Source organism: Callionymus lyra, chromosome 15 (genome assembly GCF_982586985.1).
Source record: "Callionymus lyra chromosome 15, fCalLyr1.hap1.1, whole genome shotgun sequence".
In the NCBI taxonomy this organism is placed as follows: domain Eukaryota; kingdom Metazoa; phylum Chordata; class Actinopteri; order Syngnathiformes; family Callionymidae; genus Callionymus; species Callionymus lyra.
This window is the reverse complement of record NC_141832.1, coordinates 1,873,998-1,892,364: the sequence shown is the minus strand read 5'-3', so window position 1 is coordinate 1,892,364 and position 18,367 is coordinate 1,873,998. Positions and strand designations below refer to the sequence as shown.

The 18,367-nt window shown below is 46.5% G+C and overlaps 1 protein-coding gene across 2 annotated transcripts in view; it reads left to right on the top strand.

Moving 5' to 3' along the window:
• grin2ca (glutamate receptor, ionotropic, N-methyl D-aspartate 2Ca) overlaps window positions 1-18,367 on the top strand; it is a 91,314-nt gene that overhangs the window by 32,559 nt on the left and 40,388 nt on the right. For both annotated transcript variants that reach the window (XM_087808714.1, XM_087808713.1), the window contains exon 2: window positions 775-1,219. In XM_087808714.1, coding sequence (XP_087664840.1) covers window positions 791-1,219 — 429 coding nt within the window. In that variant the 5' untranslated portion in view covers window positions 775-790. The remainder of the gene's footprint in view (window positions 1-774; window positions 1,220-18,367) is intronic.

Genomic DNA, 18,367 nt, shown 5'->3' with positions numbered 1-18,367 from the left:
CGGGATTCCCATCACATGCTGGATCAGAGCCGTGTCACAGGGGACCGGAGCGCAGCACTGCCCGCCGGGCCACCGATGTGACAGATTTCACAACGAGCCTCCGACACTCGGAGTCGGTCCGGCTCGACACCCTCCTCCGCCGAAGTCCCGAGGGCCCGGAGCAGAGCAATTAGAGGGTTTTTTGGGGGGGGGGATGAAGAGAGTTTGGTCGCCGCGGTCCGGTCCATTAGTGATGCAATGTTGCTCAGATTTGTTCAGAACTCTGGGATTTCGATCCCGTCGTAAATATAGACTTCCTGAATAATTAAAAATGTCACTTTCCGAACGGCTCAGGAACGAGGAGCAGGCGGTGGGACGGCAATAACGCGGACCCGAGGCAGATTAAAGTGCTGGTAACGTGGATCGTGAAGCAAACACAAGAAAGTAATGTCACGAGAGAGAAAAAAATGAAAATCCTCTTGTTCTCCATTTGTTGCATTAAACACTGAGCGCCATCTGTTGGGTTGGACGGCGGAACACAACAGCAGCGTGGTGGCAGATGCCTCCTAAGACGCAGCAGCCTGGACTCTGCTGCATGTTGCACGCTCTAAAAATACGACTGCGGGAGTCATTAGCGGCTTTTACGCTGCAGCCCAGATCAAGTCAAATTAGACGAACGTTGAAGGCAGTTTGGTTTTACTCGGGCGGGATTACCGAGTCGTATTAAGAATAAAAACGATGCTTTCCTTTGCTCTCAACACATCAACCCCCTCTGACCCGTCTTTCTCCCAACAGGCAGTAGGCGACTGAGATGGGCGTCCGCGTAGGCTGCTGGAGCGACTCCCCCTGGTGGCCGCCCCTGCTTCTTCTTCTGCTGCTCGGCGATGCCCCCTGCTGCACGGGCAGACCGTTCGGGGTCCCCGTGCCGACGGTGAACGTGGCCGTGGTGTTCAGCGGCGCCACCTACCAGTCGGAGATCAAAGGGCGGCTGAGTCGAGAGAACTTCATGGACCTGCCCCTGGAGGTGAACCCCATCACGGTGCTGGTCAACAACACCAACCCGCGGGCCCTGTTGACCCGGATCTGCGACACCTTGTCCACCAACCGCGTGCATGGCGTGGTGTTCGAGGACAACGTCGGGTCGGAGGCGGTGGCCCAGATCTTGGACTTCATCTCGACGCAGACGGCGGTCCCGATCGTGGGCATCAGCGGCGGGTCGGCCGTCGTCCTGCCGTACAAGGTCAGTCTCCCGACGTCATTTAAATGCTCATTTGCGACTTGAGTCTCTTTCCAGGACGATACGATCGGTCCGTCAGACACAACTGGAGGGAGATTAACGGGCGGCAGCATCAGTTACAGTCCGGCACTCCACCGTAAATCACACGTAATAGGATCAATGACGGCCCCGCAAATTCATATCTGAACCGAGTCGAGCCAAAAGCTTTTCATCAGCGCTCGCTGTCATCCTTGTTTGTAGTCGCTGTGATCTTCAGCGGTGGCAGCGCTCCAGAGACCGATCGCCGACGTTCCTTCACCGTGTTAGCGCTCGTGGAATCACAGCAGCTCGTCGCGCCGCAGACTTGTGTTCGCAGCTGTGTTTGCAGTTTACCGTGTCCCTGCCGTCGCACCTCCAACCTACACAAACCGCAGTGAGAATGTTTATTATTACCCCTGCCAAGGAGGTTATGTGAGCGTAGGTGGTACCCCTTCCATCTGTTAGCAAATTTACTCGATAAAAATAACCTGTATGACATTTTTTTAGGTTTTTATTAGATGATCACAATTTGGTGGTGTTTGGAACTACCATCTGGATCTGCAACCGTTATGAAGGGTTCTTCACTTCCTGTCCTCCTCGATCCTATTGTACAAGAGAACCTCAGAACTCTACTGTCCCATTTCGCTCATTGTTATTGGGCATATTTCAAAAGCTGAAAAAAGTTTGTGTTTGCTTGAGTCTAAAAGATGCAGCTTCACATTTTCAGAACCTTTTGTTTGTTCGTAAAATGCACATAAAATGCGTCAAAACTGGCTCCACCTTCACTTTCAGCTGCAGCTTTTCTGCCTGATCTTGTCAAACTTCCCAGAGATTTGTTTTTATTTCAGTAAACTGTGACTCACTCGGAGGAATCGTTCTTTCTTAATTTGACAACACACGGGGCTAAACACCGCGTAATGATTTTCAAACAAGCTAATTCCTCTTGTTTGAAACTCACAGCTTCATCTCATATTCTCTTTATTCTTTATTTTTTTTCTGCAAAACAACAATCAGTTCCAAGCACGCGGCGGCGAGAACGGGTCAATAACTCAAAAGGCTTGTTTGCATACGAACGGTACGTTCATAATTCATTAAGAGCATCATCTGTTCACACACTTTGCCGCGTTCGTCACTAAATCATGGGCTAATGACGGCGTCCTGCGACCGCGACTCGACGCGGAGATAACAAGTGTTTCGCTTCTTTATGGAGGTACGAGAAACGACGACGTGGAAACTCTCAAAACTTTTGTTTTCATACTTACTTGCCGAACGTCCTCTTCTCAACCGTTAGCTAAATGCTAAAGACCACATGGAGGTCCCTAATCCTGGGCTGAACTAATGAATTAATCAGATAAATAATTCACGTAAGTGGATTGCAAAGTGTTCCGGGACGGGAGCTGTCGACGTCCTGATGTGACTCTTGTTAGGCAGGAGTTTTTAAGGTCAGCTCGTTTACGCTGAATTGTTTAAAGTGTGTTTTTTCTTTTATCTTTGTGTCTGGTCATCTATCTTCGCTTGTAAAGGTCGAGTCGGTCGTTCTTGTTTGGTGTCAGGTTATCTTTCCAAAGTACAAAAACCACATTCATGGAGAAGTGCTCCAACAAAAACAGAGAGTCGTAGATTCCACATCATTGAAGCTAACACTGTTAGCCACCTGCCCAGCTAGCAATAATAGCATTTAATGATGTCCTTTACTTTACGTCACTCATTTTCTACTCACCCTCATGTCGACTCAGGGTTGGGATTATTTTCTTTTTAGGGTTATAGACAAAAATGTTTAATGTAGCGACTGGAGCTCAGTTGCCTTCATCTTCCTCCGAAAAGACGCTTAAAAACATCCAAATACCTCCGTACTGCTCGTCTGTAACTCTTGGAAAGAAGACACGACATGAGGAATTACTTTCTTTACTCTAATATGAATAAGTTTGTATTTTAGTTTTTGGCGGCCCCTGCTCTGCCAACAGCCTACAGACAAAGTGAGAATTCTGAGCTGCTCTAGTAGAAGAACTCACATTTCCCCGATCCAGTTTCTTTCCGGATCCATTTTAAAATTACTTTCAGAGCTAGTCATGGTCTGACTTTCCATCGGTGATTTACAAATAACTATTACTGTCTTGCAGTACTACAAAGTACTAAGGGTAAAAATCGTCCGCGTTTCCAGTCTGTTGACACCAAATTAAACTTTCCGGAACAATTCCTCGTGTCAATAGTGAGTAAGTAAGTAAGTAAAGTGAAGTAAAGTAAAGTAAAGGTTATTTGTAAAGATCTTTCTGGACTAGAGTCACAAAGAACCTTAACAATCATAAACAATACACAGTTAAAATATATACTTTTAAAGATCAAGACACATAAGACAAAAACAGGAGTCTCAGAAAAGCTCAAATAAAAGTTTCTTGAGAGGAGCAACAGTCTGGAAGGATTTCTCTCCTCTGGTCCTGAAGTTCAGGAACCATCAGTAGATTCTGATCCACAGACCTCAGAGCCCGAGCTGGGGTGTAAGTCTGGATCAGATCACTGATGGAAGGTCTGACCATGAATAGATCTGAAAGTAAGAACCAGAATTTTGAAATGATCCTGAAAGAAACTGGCAGCCAGTGAAGAGTTTGAAGGAGAAATGTGAGTTCTTCTACTAGAGCAGCCAGTGAAGAGTTTGAAGGAGAAATGTGAGTTCTTCTACTAGAGCGGCTCAGGATTCTGGCTGCAGAGTTTAGTATGAACTGCAGGCGAGATCCTTCTTGTTAAGACATGAAAACAAACTGTTACAATAGTGTAAACGACACAAACACATGGATTATAAGCTTTAACTCTCACACTTTCCATCATGTGTCAATGGGTTGAAAGTTTGTGTTGCTAAAAGAACACAAAGTAGTTTTAGGTCCAACAAGAGCCGAGCTAGCGATGACGTTGTTGACCATGTTTGGATGGTCTCTGCATTTTAGAGCTTCCACGGAGAGAAAATGATATTTGACTTCATATCGATCCGATCATTCCATTCTTCGTCTCTGGGATGTCACAACATCGCGAGCCCGGTCGTCACTCACTCTCTCGTTGTTTTGGGTTTTTTTTCCTCCTGCTCTCCGCGATAATCAGAGCGCAGCGTTGATTCATGGGACGCTGTCAGAGAGCGTCAACACGGTGATGGAGCTCCTTCATCCTGGCTGAGGGACGAGACGTCGGAGAGGACGCCGGCGCGAAATGAGCTGATGAACAGATTGAAGGGCGAGCCGTCACTCCGGAGACGCCGGGATCGTAGCGAGGGAACACCTCGACCTGGGTTTTCCACGACGACGTAGATTCTTCTACAGGAAATATATAGACTGGAACGTGAGCGGCAGTAAATCATCGTAGCACTGCGACCGCTTTATCTTCTGTGGTTGTATTTTGGTGTGTTTTCAGTGTCAGGCTAGGAACGAGGAAAACCCTGCGGCGTGATCCCACTAGGGCAGTAGAACGAGTGTTTGGGAATTCAGAATCTTTTGGAGTTGTTAGATTAAAAGGATTATATACTATACGTGTACGCCATACTTAAATTAATGCTAAAAGATAATCAAAATATAAAGTATAAATGAATCGCTTGATCTAAGAGCGCGAACGTTTGACTACACATTCATAATCAACATTCCACTCCAGACTGATTCACTGTTTCAAGACAAGCTTGGATCAGAATTAGATACGACACCAGTTATTTAAAACATCTGTTTATCTGCAAATCACACCTTAAATCATAGATCAAAGAACGAAGCAAGACACACCCGGGAAAGGGGGGCTAAAAGACGGAAAACCCCACCTGAGAACATTTGAATCATTAGATTACAAGAAAACAAATCAGGATGTCTCTCTACGGGGAATCGGGACACAGAGAACTTGAAAGAACCATTTGGCCGGAAAGGACGAACTCCTGTACCGGAAATTTGCCTTAAATATAGAGATGCTTCTACAGATCGGGGCCTTTTCTCCCGGGAATATTGACCTGTACAGTCGCCGGGAGAAAGTGCTTCCGGTCGATCGTAAAGCTTGTGTTTTGTTTGACTTGGAGCGACGAATAAACGACCTGTGACTCACTCTGGATTGTTCATCTCTCTCCACGGAGCGAAGCATAAGAACCGGGGCGGACTGACGTCATGTTGGAGCGACGGAACGGACTTCGTGTTTTGATCGTTTTAGAGATGAGTCCATTTTAAAAGATCTGAGAACGAGTGGAGACTTGTCACATCGACTTCTAGACTTATCTGAAATAGGAACGCTCAAATTTCTCCGCAAATCCTTCCCTTAATTCCTTACCGTCTTGTTGACCAGAGACGGACGAGGAAGCGAAGCATCTACTCGACGGTTCCCGGGCGCATCGAGCAGGTCCTGAGGGTCCGTCACCGCGGCGGCACCAGCACAGATCAATACCCGTAATCCCCCCCCCCCGCTGACACAACAGTTTGGAACGCTCCTGTTCTTCAAGCGCGGCACGCCGCAACCGCTCGCCGTCACATCCGTCACGGGGAACATTTACTGTTACCAACGAAGGACGTTGTTTGCTCCTTGACAGCGGAATCAGGAGGTTAAGGAGCGAAGTCGCCTTGACATTCATCTCGTGTTCTGCCGGCGAATAAACATCGGCGTCTTGTGAGGAAATCAGACGTTTTATATTCCGCTTCTGGCGCCCGGGAGGCGTCGCTGGAATCCAAACTATTAGTTTCCGAGGAAATTATGGTAATGATAGTCAGCTGGATCCCATTAACGTGACAAACTGCGTCGCTGAGAAAAAAGATGTTTGATATAAACACCGCTGATGCTTGTTTGGAGGGATTTCTGTGGTTTCCTCGCTGACCCCTCGACGACCTGCAAGTAGGTCAGTAGGCGGTCGAGGAAGGACGTTGTATGAAGCCTCAGGCTCGGGTTAAATTGACTTAAATTTCAGAAGCACTGTTTCTTTAGAGCGGCTTTAAGTCAAGACCTTCTCAGAGAGTCAAGTGCGTCTCAATTCTTAGTATGTAAATGTAGTGCTCCATACACACTAGATTGTCATTAAAACACCCACAAAACTAAGTATGGATCGATGGACACTTTCTACACTAAACGACCATCTTAGTGACGTTGACGTATATGTATATATATATTTATATATACATATACGTCTTCGCTGCTGATACCAGCGTAAATATTTCCCTAATATTTAGTTTCTCATATTTCTTGATCCAAACCAAATGTGCTGCCAGCAGGTGTTGCTAGTGTTCCTACAGCTGTTTGAAATCATGGTTAAATAGTAGTAGAAGAAGAAGCTGTCGCAGCATTTCCTGTTAGTGTGTAGCAGCAGAGTTTGATTTGAGACATACTATCTGTGGAGGATTAGTTACTAGTTAGTACGTACACTATCCTGATGATACTAACTTCTAGTATACTAAGAGAAGTATGTTTGAGACATACTATCTGTGGAGGATTAGTTACTAGTTAGTACGTACACTATCCTGATGATACTAACTTCTAGTATACTAAGAGAAGTATGTTTGAGACATACTATCTGTGAAGGATTAGTTACTAGTTAGTACGTACACTATCCTGATGATACTAACTTCTAGTATACTAAGAGAAGTATGTTTGAGACATACTATCTGTGGAGAATTAGTTACTAGTTAGTACGTACACTATCCTGATGATACTCACTTCTAGTATACTAAGAGAAGTATGTTTGAGACATACTATCTGTGGAGGATTAGTTACTAGTTAGTACGTACACTATCCTGATGATACTAACTTCTAGTATACTAAGAGAAGTATGTTTGAGACATACTATCTGTGGAGGATTAGTTACTAGTTAGTACGTACACTATCCTGATGCATACTAACTTCTAGTATACTAAGAGAAGTATGTTTGAGACATAGTATCTGTGGAGGATTAGTTACTAGTTAGTACGTACACTATCCTGATGATACTAACTTCTAGTATACTAAGAGAAGTATGTTTGAGACATACTATCTGTGGAGGATTAGTTACTAGTTAGTACGTACACTATCCTGATGATACTAACTTCTAGTATACTAAGAGAAGTATGTTTGAGACATACTATCTGTGGAGGATTAGTTACTAGTTAGTACGTACACTATCCTGATGATACTAACTTCTAGTATACTAAGAGAAGTATGTTTGAGACATACTATCTGTGGAGGATTAGTTACTAGTTAGTATGTACACTATCCTGATGATACTAACTTTAAGTGCAGTATGTAAGAGAAGTATGTTTGACACACATCACAGGACTTTAAACTTCATATTTCGGCTGAACTACTACTTCAAGGTTAAAGAAAAATATCTGACAGTTTACTCTTTTAACTTCCATTTTCTACTACATTCTTCTACATTTTCGACTAATGTTGGATTATTTTCAGAGTAATATGTTTCTTTTTAGAGTTATAGACAAAAATGTTTGTTCATTTTAATGTAGCGACTTGAGCTCAGTTGTCCTTTTCTTCATATTCGTCCGAAAAGACACTTAAAAACATCCAAATACCTCCAAACTGCTCGTCTGTGACTCTTGTGTTGAAGCCTCGACAGGAGAGATTGTTACGAAAAAAACTTGGTGTATTTCAAGTTTGTTTGAAGCTGAAGCTAAATCAAGCTTAAAATATTGACTGATTTAAGTTATTTCTAATGTCGAGGCTTCATTAAAAGATGTTAAAGTCGAGCAGTTTGGAAGTATTTGATGTTTTTAAGTGTATTTTTGGACGAAGATGAAGACGAAGACAACTGAGCTCCAGTCGCTACATTAAAATGAACAAACATTTTTGTCTAGAACTCTAAAAAGAACAGTTTATTCTGAAAATAATCGACATGAGGGCGAGTAGAAAATGAGTGAAGTTTGTTGAGTAGATCAACAAAGAATAAACAAACAAACACAAATATATCCTTTTATAACATTTAAATGATTGATAATTACATTTTAATATCATAAAGAAATCACACGTTTGTTACTTAAAAAAATTAAACTATTTTATTCAGCATTGAAGCAAAGAAAACTAATAAGTTATGTTTAGAACTTAAATAGTAATTAATAAATATTGTTTTTAAAGCTCAATATATCCCAGAATAGTGATTGATTTATTTATAATGCGAAGTGGAAATTATACTTTAATTGTCAGCATTAATTCGTTAATCTTTCAAAGATATAATGGAAAGAAATGAAATAAAGGGCGAGAACGTTTTACTTCAATAAGAAAGTTTTACAAATATGTGTTTAACGTCTAAATTATTGAAGATTAATTGATAAATTATGCACTTTCTGCCCATCAAGTCTGAGTTTACGGTAAAATCTTCTTCTTCACGACGACGTCACGGGTCACATGACGACATCACGGGTCACATGACCACATCACGGGTCACATGACGACGTCACGGGTCACATGATGACGTCATGGGTCACATGATGACGTCACGGGTCACACTACCACGTCACGGGTCACATGATAACGTCACATGTCACATGATAACGTCACGGGTCACATGATAACGTCACGGGTCACATGATAACGTCACATGTCACATGATAACGTCACGGGTCACATGATAACGTCACGGGTCACATGATAACGTCACGGGTCACATGATAACGTCACGGGTCACATGACCACGTCACGGGCCACATGATAACGTCACATGTCACATGATAACGTCACAGGTCACATGATAACGTCACATGTCACATGATAACGTCACATGTCACATGATAACGTCACGGGTCACATGATAACGTCACGGGTCACATGATAACGTCACGGGTCACATGATGACGTCATGGGTCACATGATGACGTCACGGGTCACACGACCACGTCACGGGTCACATGATAACGTCACATGCCACATGATAACGTCACGGGTCACATGATAACGTCACGGGTCACATGATAACGTCACGGGTCACATGATAACGTCACGGGTCACATGATAACGTCACATGTCACATGATAACGTCACAGGTCACATGATAACGTCACATGTCACATGATAACGTCACATGTCACATGATAACGTCACGGGTCACATGATAACGTCACGGGTCACATGATAACGTCACGGGTCACACGACCACGTCACGGGTCACATGATAACGTCACATGTCACATGATAACGTCACGGGTCACATGATAACGTCACGGGTCACATGATAACGTCACGGGTCACATGATAACGTCACGGGTCACATGACCACGTCACGGGTCACATGATAACGTCACGGGTCACATGATAACGTCACGGGTCACATGATAACGTCACGGGTCACATGACCACGTCACGGGCCACATGATAACGTCACATGTCACATGATAACGTCACAGGTCACATGATAACGTCACATGTCACATGATAACGTCACATGTCACATGATAACGTCACGGGTCACATGATAACGTCACGGGTCACATGATAACGTCACGGGTCACATGATGACGTCACGGGTCACATGATGACGTCACGGGTCACACGACCACGTCACGGGTCACATGATAACGTCACATGCCACATGATAACGTCACGGGTCACATGATAACGTCACGGGTCACATGATAACGTCACGGGTCACATGATAACGTCACGGGTCACATGATAACGTCACATGTCACATGATAACGTCACAGGTCACATGATAACGTCACATGTCACATGATAACGTCACATGTCACATGATAACGTCACGGGTCACATGATAACGTCACGGGTCACATGATAACGTCACGGGTCACATGACCACGTCACGGGTCACATGATAACGTCACATGTCACATGATAACGTCACAGGTCACATGATAACGTCACGGGTCACATGACCACGTCACGGGTCACACGATGACGTCACGGGTCACATGACCACATCACGAGTCACACGATGACGTCACGGGTCACATGATGACGTCACTCGTCACATAATAACGTCACATGTCACATGATAACGTCACGGGTCACATGATAACGTCACGGGTCACATGACCACGTCACGGGTCACACGATGACGTCACGGGTCACATGATAACGTCACATGTCACATGATAACGTCACGGGTCACACGACCACGTCACGGGTCACATGATGACGTCATGGGTCACATGATGACGTCACGGGTCACACGACCACGTCACGGGTCACATGATAACGTCACATGTCACATGATAACGTCACGGGTCACATGATAACGTCACATGTCACATGATAACGTCACGGGTCACACGACCACGTCACGGGTCACATGATAACGTCACGGGTCACATGATGACGTCACGGGTCACATGATGACGTCATGGGTCACATGATGACGTCACGGGTCACACGACCACGTCACGGGTCACACGACCACGTCACGGGTCACATGATAACGTCACATGTCACATGATAACGTCACGGGTCACATGATAACGTCACGGGTCACATGATAACGTCACGGGTCGCATGATAACGTCACGGGTCACATGATAACGTCACATGTCACATGATAACGTCACAGGTCACATGATAACGTCACGGGTCACATGACCACGTGCCGGGTCACACGATGACGTCACAGGTCACATGACCACGTCACGGGTCACACGATGACGTCACGGGTCACATGATGACGTCACTCGTCACATGATAACGTCACATGTCACATGATAACGTCACGGGTCACATGATAACGTCACGGGTCACATGATAACGTCACGGGTCACACGATGACGTCACGGGTCACATGATGACGTCACTCGTCACATGATAACGTCACATGTCACATGATAACGTCACGGGTCACACGACCACGTCACGGGTCACATGATAACGTCACATGTCACATGATAACGTCACTCGTCACATGATAACGTCACCGGTCACATGACGACATCACGGGTCACATGATGACGTCACGGGTCACACGATGACGTCACGGGTCACATGACGACATCACGGGTCACATGATGACGTCACGGGTCACATGATGACGTCACGGGTCACACGACCACTTCACGGGTCACATGATAACGTCACGGGTCACATGACGACATCACGGGTCACATGATGACGTCACGGGTCACATGATGACGTCACGGGTCACATGATGACGTCACGGGTCACATGATGACATCACATGTCACATGATGACATCACATGTCACATGATGACGTCACGGGTCACACGACCACTTCACGGGTCACATGATGACATCACATGTCACATGATGACATCACACGTCACATGATAACGTCACGGGTCACATGATAACGTCACGGGTCACATGATAACGTCACGGGTCACATGATAACGTCACGGGTCACATGATGACGTCACGGGTCACATGATAACGTCACGGGTCACACGATGACGTCACGGGTCACATGATGACGTCACTCGTCACATGATAACGTCACATGTCACATGATAACGTCACAGGTCACATGATAACGTCACATGTCACATGATAACGTCACATGTCACATGATAACGTCACGGGTCACATGATAACGTCACGGGTCACATGATAACGTCACGGGTCACATGATGACGTCATGGGTCACATGATGACGTCACGGGTCACACGACCACGTCACGGGTCACATGATAACGTCACATGCCACATGATAACGTCACGGGTCACATGATAACGTCACGGGTCACATGATAACGTCACGGGTCACATGATAACGTCACGGGTCACATGATAACGTCACGGGTCACATGATAACGTCACATGTCACATGATAACGTCACAGGTCACATGATAACGTCACATGTCACATGATAACGTCACATGTCACATGATAACGTCACGGGTCACATGATAACGTCACGGGTCACATGATAACGTCACGGGTCACATGACCACGTCACGGGTCACATGATAACGTCACATGTCACATGATAACGTCACAGGTCACATGATAACGTCACGGGTCACATGACCACGTCACGGGTCACACGATGACGTCACGGGTCACATGACCACATCACGAGTCACACGATGACGTCACGGGTCACATGATGACGTCACTCGTCACATAATAACGTCACATGTCACATGATAACGTCACGGGTCACATGATAACGTCACGGGTCACATGACCACGTCACGGGTCACACGATGACGTCACGGGTCACATGATAACGTCACATGTCACATGATAACGTCACGGGTCACACGACCACGTCACGGGTCACATGATGACGTCATGGGTCACATGATGGCGTCACGGGTCACACGACCACGTCACGGGTCACATGATAACGTCACATGTCACATGATAACGTCACGGGTCACATGATAACGTCACATGTCACATGATAACGTCACGGGTCACACGACCACGTCACGGGTCACATGATAACGTCACGGGTCACATGATGACGTCACGGGTCACATGATGACGTCATGGGTCACATGATGACGTCACGGGTCACACGACCACGTCACGGGTCACACGACCACGTCACGGGTCACATGATAACGTCACATGTCACATGATAACGTCACGGGTCACATGATAACGTCACGGGTCACATGATAACGTCACGGGTCGCATGATAACGTCACGGGTCACATGATAACGTCACATGTCACATGATAACGTCACAGGTCACATGATAACGTCACGGGTCACATGACCACGTGCCGGGTCACACGATGACGTCACAGGTCACATGACCACGTCACGGGTCACACGATGACGTCACGGGTCACATGATGACGTCACTCGTCACATGATAACGTCACGGGTCACATGATAACGTCACGGGTCACATGATAACGTCACGGGTCACACGATGACGTCACGGGTCACATGATGACGTCACTCGTCACATGATAACGTCACATGTCACATGATAACGTCACGGGTCACACGACCACGTCACGGGTCACATGATAACGTCACATGTCACATGATAACGTCACTCGTCACATGATAACGTCACCGGTCACATGACGACATCACGGGTCACATGATGACGTCACGGGTCACACGATGACGTCACGGGTCACATGACGACATCACGGGTCACATGATGACGTCACGGGTCACATGATGACGTCACGGGTCACACGACCACTTCACGGGTCACATGATAACGTCACGGGTCACATGACGACATCACGGGTCACATGATGACGTCACGGGTCACATGATGACGTCACGGGTCACATGATGACATCACATGTCACATGATGACATCACATGTCACATGATGACGTCACGGGTCACACGACCACTTCACGGGTCACATGATGACATCACATGTCACATGATGACATCACACGTCACATGATAACGTCACGGGTCACATGATAACGTCACGGGTCACATGATAACGTCACGGGTCACATGATAACGTCACGGGTCACATGATGACGTCACGGGTCACATGATAACGTCACGGGTCACACGATGACGTCACGGGTCACATGATGACGTCACTCGTCACATGATAACGTCACATGTCACATGATAACGTCATGGGTCACATGATAACGTCACATGTCACATGATAACGTCATGGGTCACATGACCACATCACGGGTCACATGACCACATCACGGGTCACATGACGACGTCACGGGTCACATGACAAGTGAAGTCATGTGACGACTTCACGGGTCACACGAACACATCACATGTCACATGATAACGTCACGGGTCACAAGACGATGTCACATGTCACATGATAACGTCACGGGTCACAAGACGATGTCACGGGTCACATGATAACGTCACGGGTCACATGATAACGTCACGGGTCACATGATAACGTCACGGGTCACAAGACGATGTCACGGGTCACAAGACGATGTCACATGTCACATGATAACGTCACGGGTCACATGATAACGTCACGGGTCACACGATGACGTCACGGGTCACATGATGACGTCACTCGTCACATGATAACGTCACATGTCACATGATAACGTCACGGGTCACACGACCACGTCACGGGTCACATGATGACGTCATGGGTCACATGATGACGTCACGGGTCACACGACCACGTCACGGGTCACATGATAACGTCACATGTCACATGATAACGTCACTCGTCACATGATAACGTCACCGGTCACATGACGACATCACGGGTCACATGATGACGTCACGGGTCACACGATGACGTCACGGGTCACATGACGACATCACGGGTCACATGATGACGTCACGGGTCACATGATGACGTCACGGGTCACACGACCACTTCACGGGTCACATGATAACGTCACGGGTCACATGACGACATCACGGGTCACATGATGACGTCACGGGTCACATGATGACGTCACGGGTCACATGATGACGTCACGGGTCACATGATGACATCACATGTCACATGATGACATCACATGTCACATGATGACGTCACGGGTCACACGACCACTTCACGGGTCACATGATGACATCACATGTCACATGATGACATCACACGTCACATGATAACGTCACGGGTCACATGATAACGTCACGGGTCACATGATAACGTCACGGGTCACATGATAACGTCACGGGTCACATGATGACGTCACGGGTCACACGACCACTTCACGGGTCACATGATGACATCACAGGTCACATGATGACGTCACGGGTCACATGATGACGTCACGGGTCACATGACCACGTCACGGGTCACATGACTGCTCCGAGAGCTCGTGCATCACAACACGGTCGAAGCACCTTCTCTCTGAAGAGCCTCCACTATTAATAGTCGCGGCGGCTCCTGGTCGCTGTGTGACGGCAGCTCGACAGGAAGCGTGCCAGCGAACTTCCTGCGGCGCCGGCGGAAGCAGACATATGTCCGCGGCAGAAGCTCCCGGGGCGGAGGTCACGTGACCAGGTGCGGCTCCACGAGGTCCATTGACTGCGGCGGGAGCTCGACCTTCCGATGGCGGCTCCGTCCCTGGAGACGCTTGGACTCGATCCAGCATCGATGGTCCTTCACCTTCAGATGATTGACGGGCGAAGAGTTGTCACTCAGCGTCGCGTCAGATGCAGAGATTTCAGGAGGATTTGAGGTCGACGTCCGGAAATATTGAATGATTGGATTTAACGTTTCTAATGTTTTTATTGAAATTTAATGATTCGTCGGAATAACTTAATTCACTTTTATATTTAATGATTCGTCTGAATAACTTAATTCACTTTTATATTTAATTATTCGTCTGAATAACTTAATTCACTTTTATATTTAATGATTCGTCTGAATAACTTAATTCACTTTTATATTTCAACCTTGAATTTTTATTCAAAATTCATTTTCTCTTCTTTACACGTAGAGTTTTTATTGTTATTCCAATAACTGACACTTTAACACCTACATGTTTGTATTGAATTTAAAAGTCTACAAATTAAAATCTAAAAACATTTTAACTAGAAAAAATATCTTAACATTGTTGGTATAAGAATAATAAACTATAATAATAATAATAATAAACTCTATGTGTAGAAAAAGTATTTAATAAAAAAAATGTTTTTCTTTTATGTGATTTACGGAATCTGACGCTTTTAATTAAACAAAGAATGGTAATCAGATCTGGTTTAATCCTTGTGTTATCTCTGGGTCAAGGTGACCCTGAAACATTTTTTTTTTCACCCTGACCCTGAGATAACCCAAGGGATACCTCAAACACATTTGTTTTCGGGGCATTCGGGTCACCCTGACCCTGGGATAACACAAGGGATACCTCAAACACATTTGTTTTCGGGGCATTGGGGTAACCCTGACCCTGAGATAACACAAGGGATACCTCAAACACATTTGTTTTCGGGGCATTCGCGTCACCCTGACCCTGAGATAACACAAGGGATACCTCAAACACATTTGTTTTCGGGGCATTCGCGTCACCCTGACCCTGAGATAACACAAGGGATACCTCAAACACATTTGTTTTCGGGGCATTCGCGTCACCCTGACCCTGAGATAACACAAGGGATACCTCAAACATATTTGTTTTCGGACCGTCGGGTCACCCTGACCCTGAGATTACACAAGGGATACCTCAAACATATTTGTTTTCGGACCATCGGTTCACCCTGACCCTGAGATTACACAAGGGATACCTCAAACATATTTGTTTTCAACCATCAGGTCACCCTGACCCTGAGTTAACACAAGGGATACCTCAAAAACATTTGTTTTCTGGGCCTTCGGGTCACCTTGACCCTGAGATAAGACCAGGGATACCTCAAACACATTTGTTTTCGGGGCCTTCGGGTCACCCTGACCCTGAGATAACCCAAGGGATACCTCAAACCCATTTGTTTTCTGGGCCTTCGGGTCACCTTGACCCTGAGATAACACAAGGGATACCTCAAACCCATTTGTTTTCTGGGCCTTCGGGTCACCTTGACCCTGAGATAACACAAGGGATACCTCAAACCCATTTGTTTTCTGGGCCTTTGGGTCACCCTGACCCTGAAATAACACCAGGGTCAAAGTCACACATCTTAACTCGCGAAAAGAAAGTGTTTGTCTCAATCTAATCTAAGCTCAGAGCTGTTAGTTCGCTGTTGTATCTTCGTTTCAGGTTCAAGTTCAAGTTCAGGACTTTCATCGTTAAAAAAACAAATTCAACCTTAAAATAAAGAAACTATTGGATTCAATTAATCAAAAATAACTTAAAATTCATTCAATTTTCTGATGACACTGATTTACTTCCATAGTTTTGTCTTTGGTTCATATTGGACTGAAGCAGGAACAAAGTGCAAACAGACACCATCAGCTTCTCTCTCCAGCGTCACAAACAGACAGCAGACGAGCCTCACATTCACTACGACAACATGTTTAGCATCCGGGCGACAAGTCCTCGTCTGACGCCGCCGGCGCCGGTGCTGCCCGAGGCTCATCTGGAGCGCCGGTGCTGCTGGAGCGCCGGGCAGCACCGGTGACCCGGGCAGCACCGGTGACCCGGGCAGCACCGGCGCCTCATTAAGATGTGGAGATGCTGTAATTGTCACGGCGGCGCCTCCGCGACAAATCCCGGGATTATCAGGAGGAGCAGAACAACACACGGCTGTTAGCGAAGGAGATCCAGCTCCGTCTGGGATGTCGGGGGAAGATGGTGAGGAACGAACAAACTGGAGCAACGTCAGGGTTCAGGAGTTCACAGGTGTGACGGGCAAGTCACCTGTCCAGGGCCGGCCCAAACGCTTAGAGGGACCAGGGCCGTTTTTCGGGCCCCTCCATAGCATCATATAAGACAAACAGGAGTCTCAGAAAATGAAGGAAAAAACTCAAATAAGTGTGTCTTGAGATGTTTCTTCAGTCGACCCGAAGGCCCCGAAAACAAGTGTGTTTGAGGTATCCCTTGTGTAATCTCAGGGTCAGGGTGACCCGAAGGCCCCGAAAACAAGTGTGTTTGAGGTATCCCTTGTGTAATCTCAGGGTCAGGGTGACCCGAAGGCCCCGAAAACAAGTGTGTTTGAGGTATCCCTTGTGTAATCTCAGGGTCAGGGTGACCCGAAGGCCCAGAAAACAAGTGTGTTTGAGGTATCCCTTGTGTTATCTCAGGGTCAGGGTGACCCGAAGGCCCAGAAAACAAGTGTGTTTGAGGTATCCCTTGTGTAATCTCAGGGTCAGGGTGACCCGAAGGCCCAGAAAACAAGTGTGTTTGAGGTATCCCTTGTGTTATCTCAGGGTCAGGGTGACCCGAAGGCCCAGAAAACAAGTGTGTTTGAGGTATCCCTTGTGTAATCTCAGGGTCAGGGTGACCCGAAGGCCCCGAAAACAAGTGTGTTTGAGGTATCCCTTGTGTTATCTCAGGGTCAGGGTGACCCGAAGGCCCAGAAAACAAGTGTGTTTGAGGTATCCCTTGTGTAATCTCAGGGTCAGGGTGACCCGAAGGCCCAGAAAACAAATATGTTTGAGGTATCCCTTGTGTTATCTGAGGGTCAGGGTGACCCGAAGGCCCAGAAAACAAGTGTGTTTGAGGTATCCCTTGTGTAATCTCAGGGTCAGGGTGACCCGAAGGCCCCGAAAACAAGTGTGTTTGAGGTATCCCTTGTGTAATCTCAGGGTCAGGGTGACCCGACGCCCGAATACAAATGTGTTTGAGGTATCCCTTGTGTAATCTCAGGGTCAGGGTGACCCGAAGGCCCAGAAAACAAGTGTGTTTGAGGTATCCCTTGTGTAATCTCAGGGTCA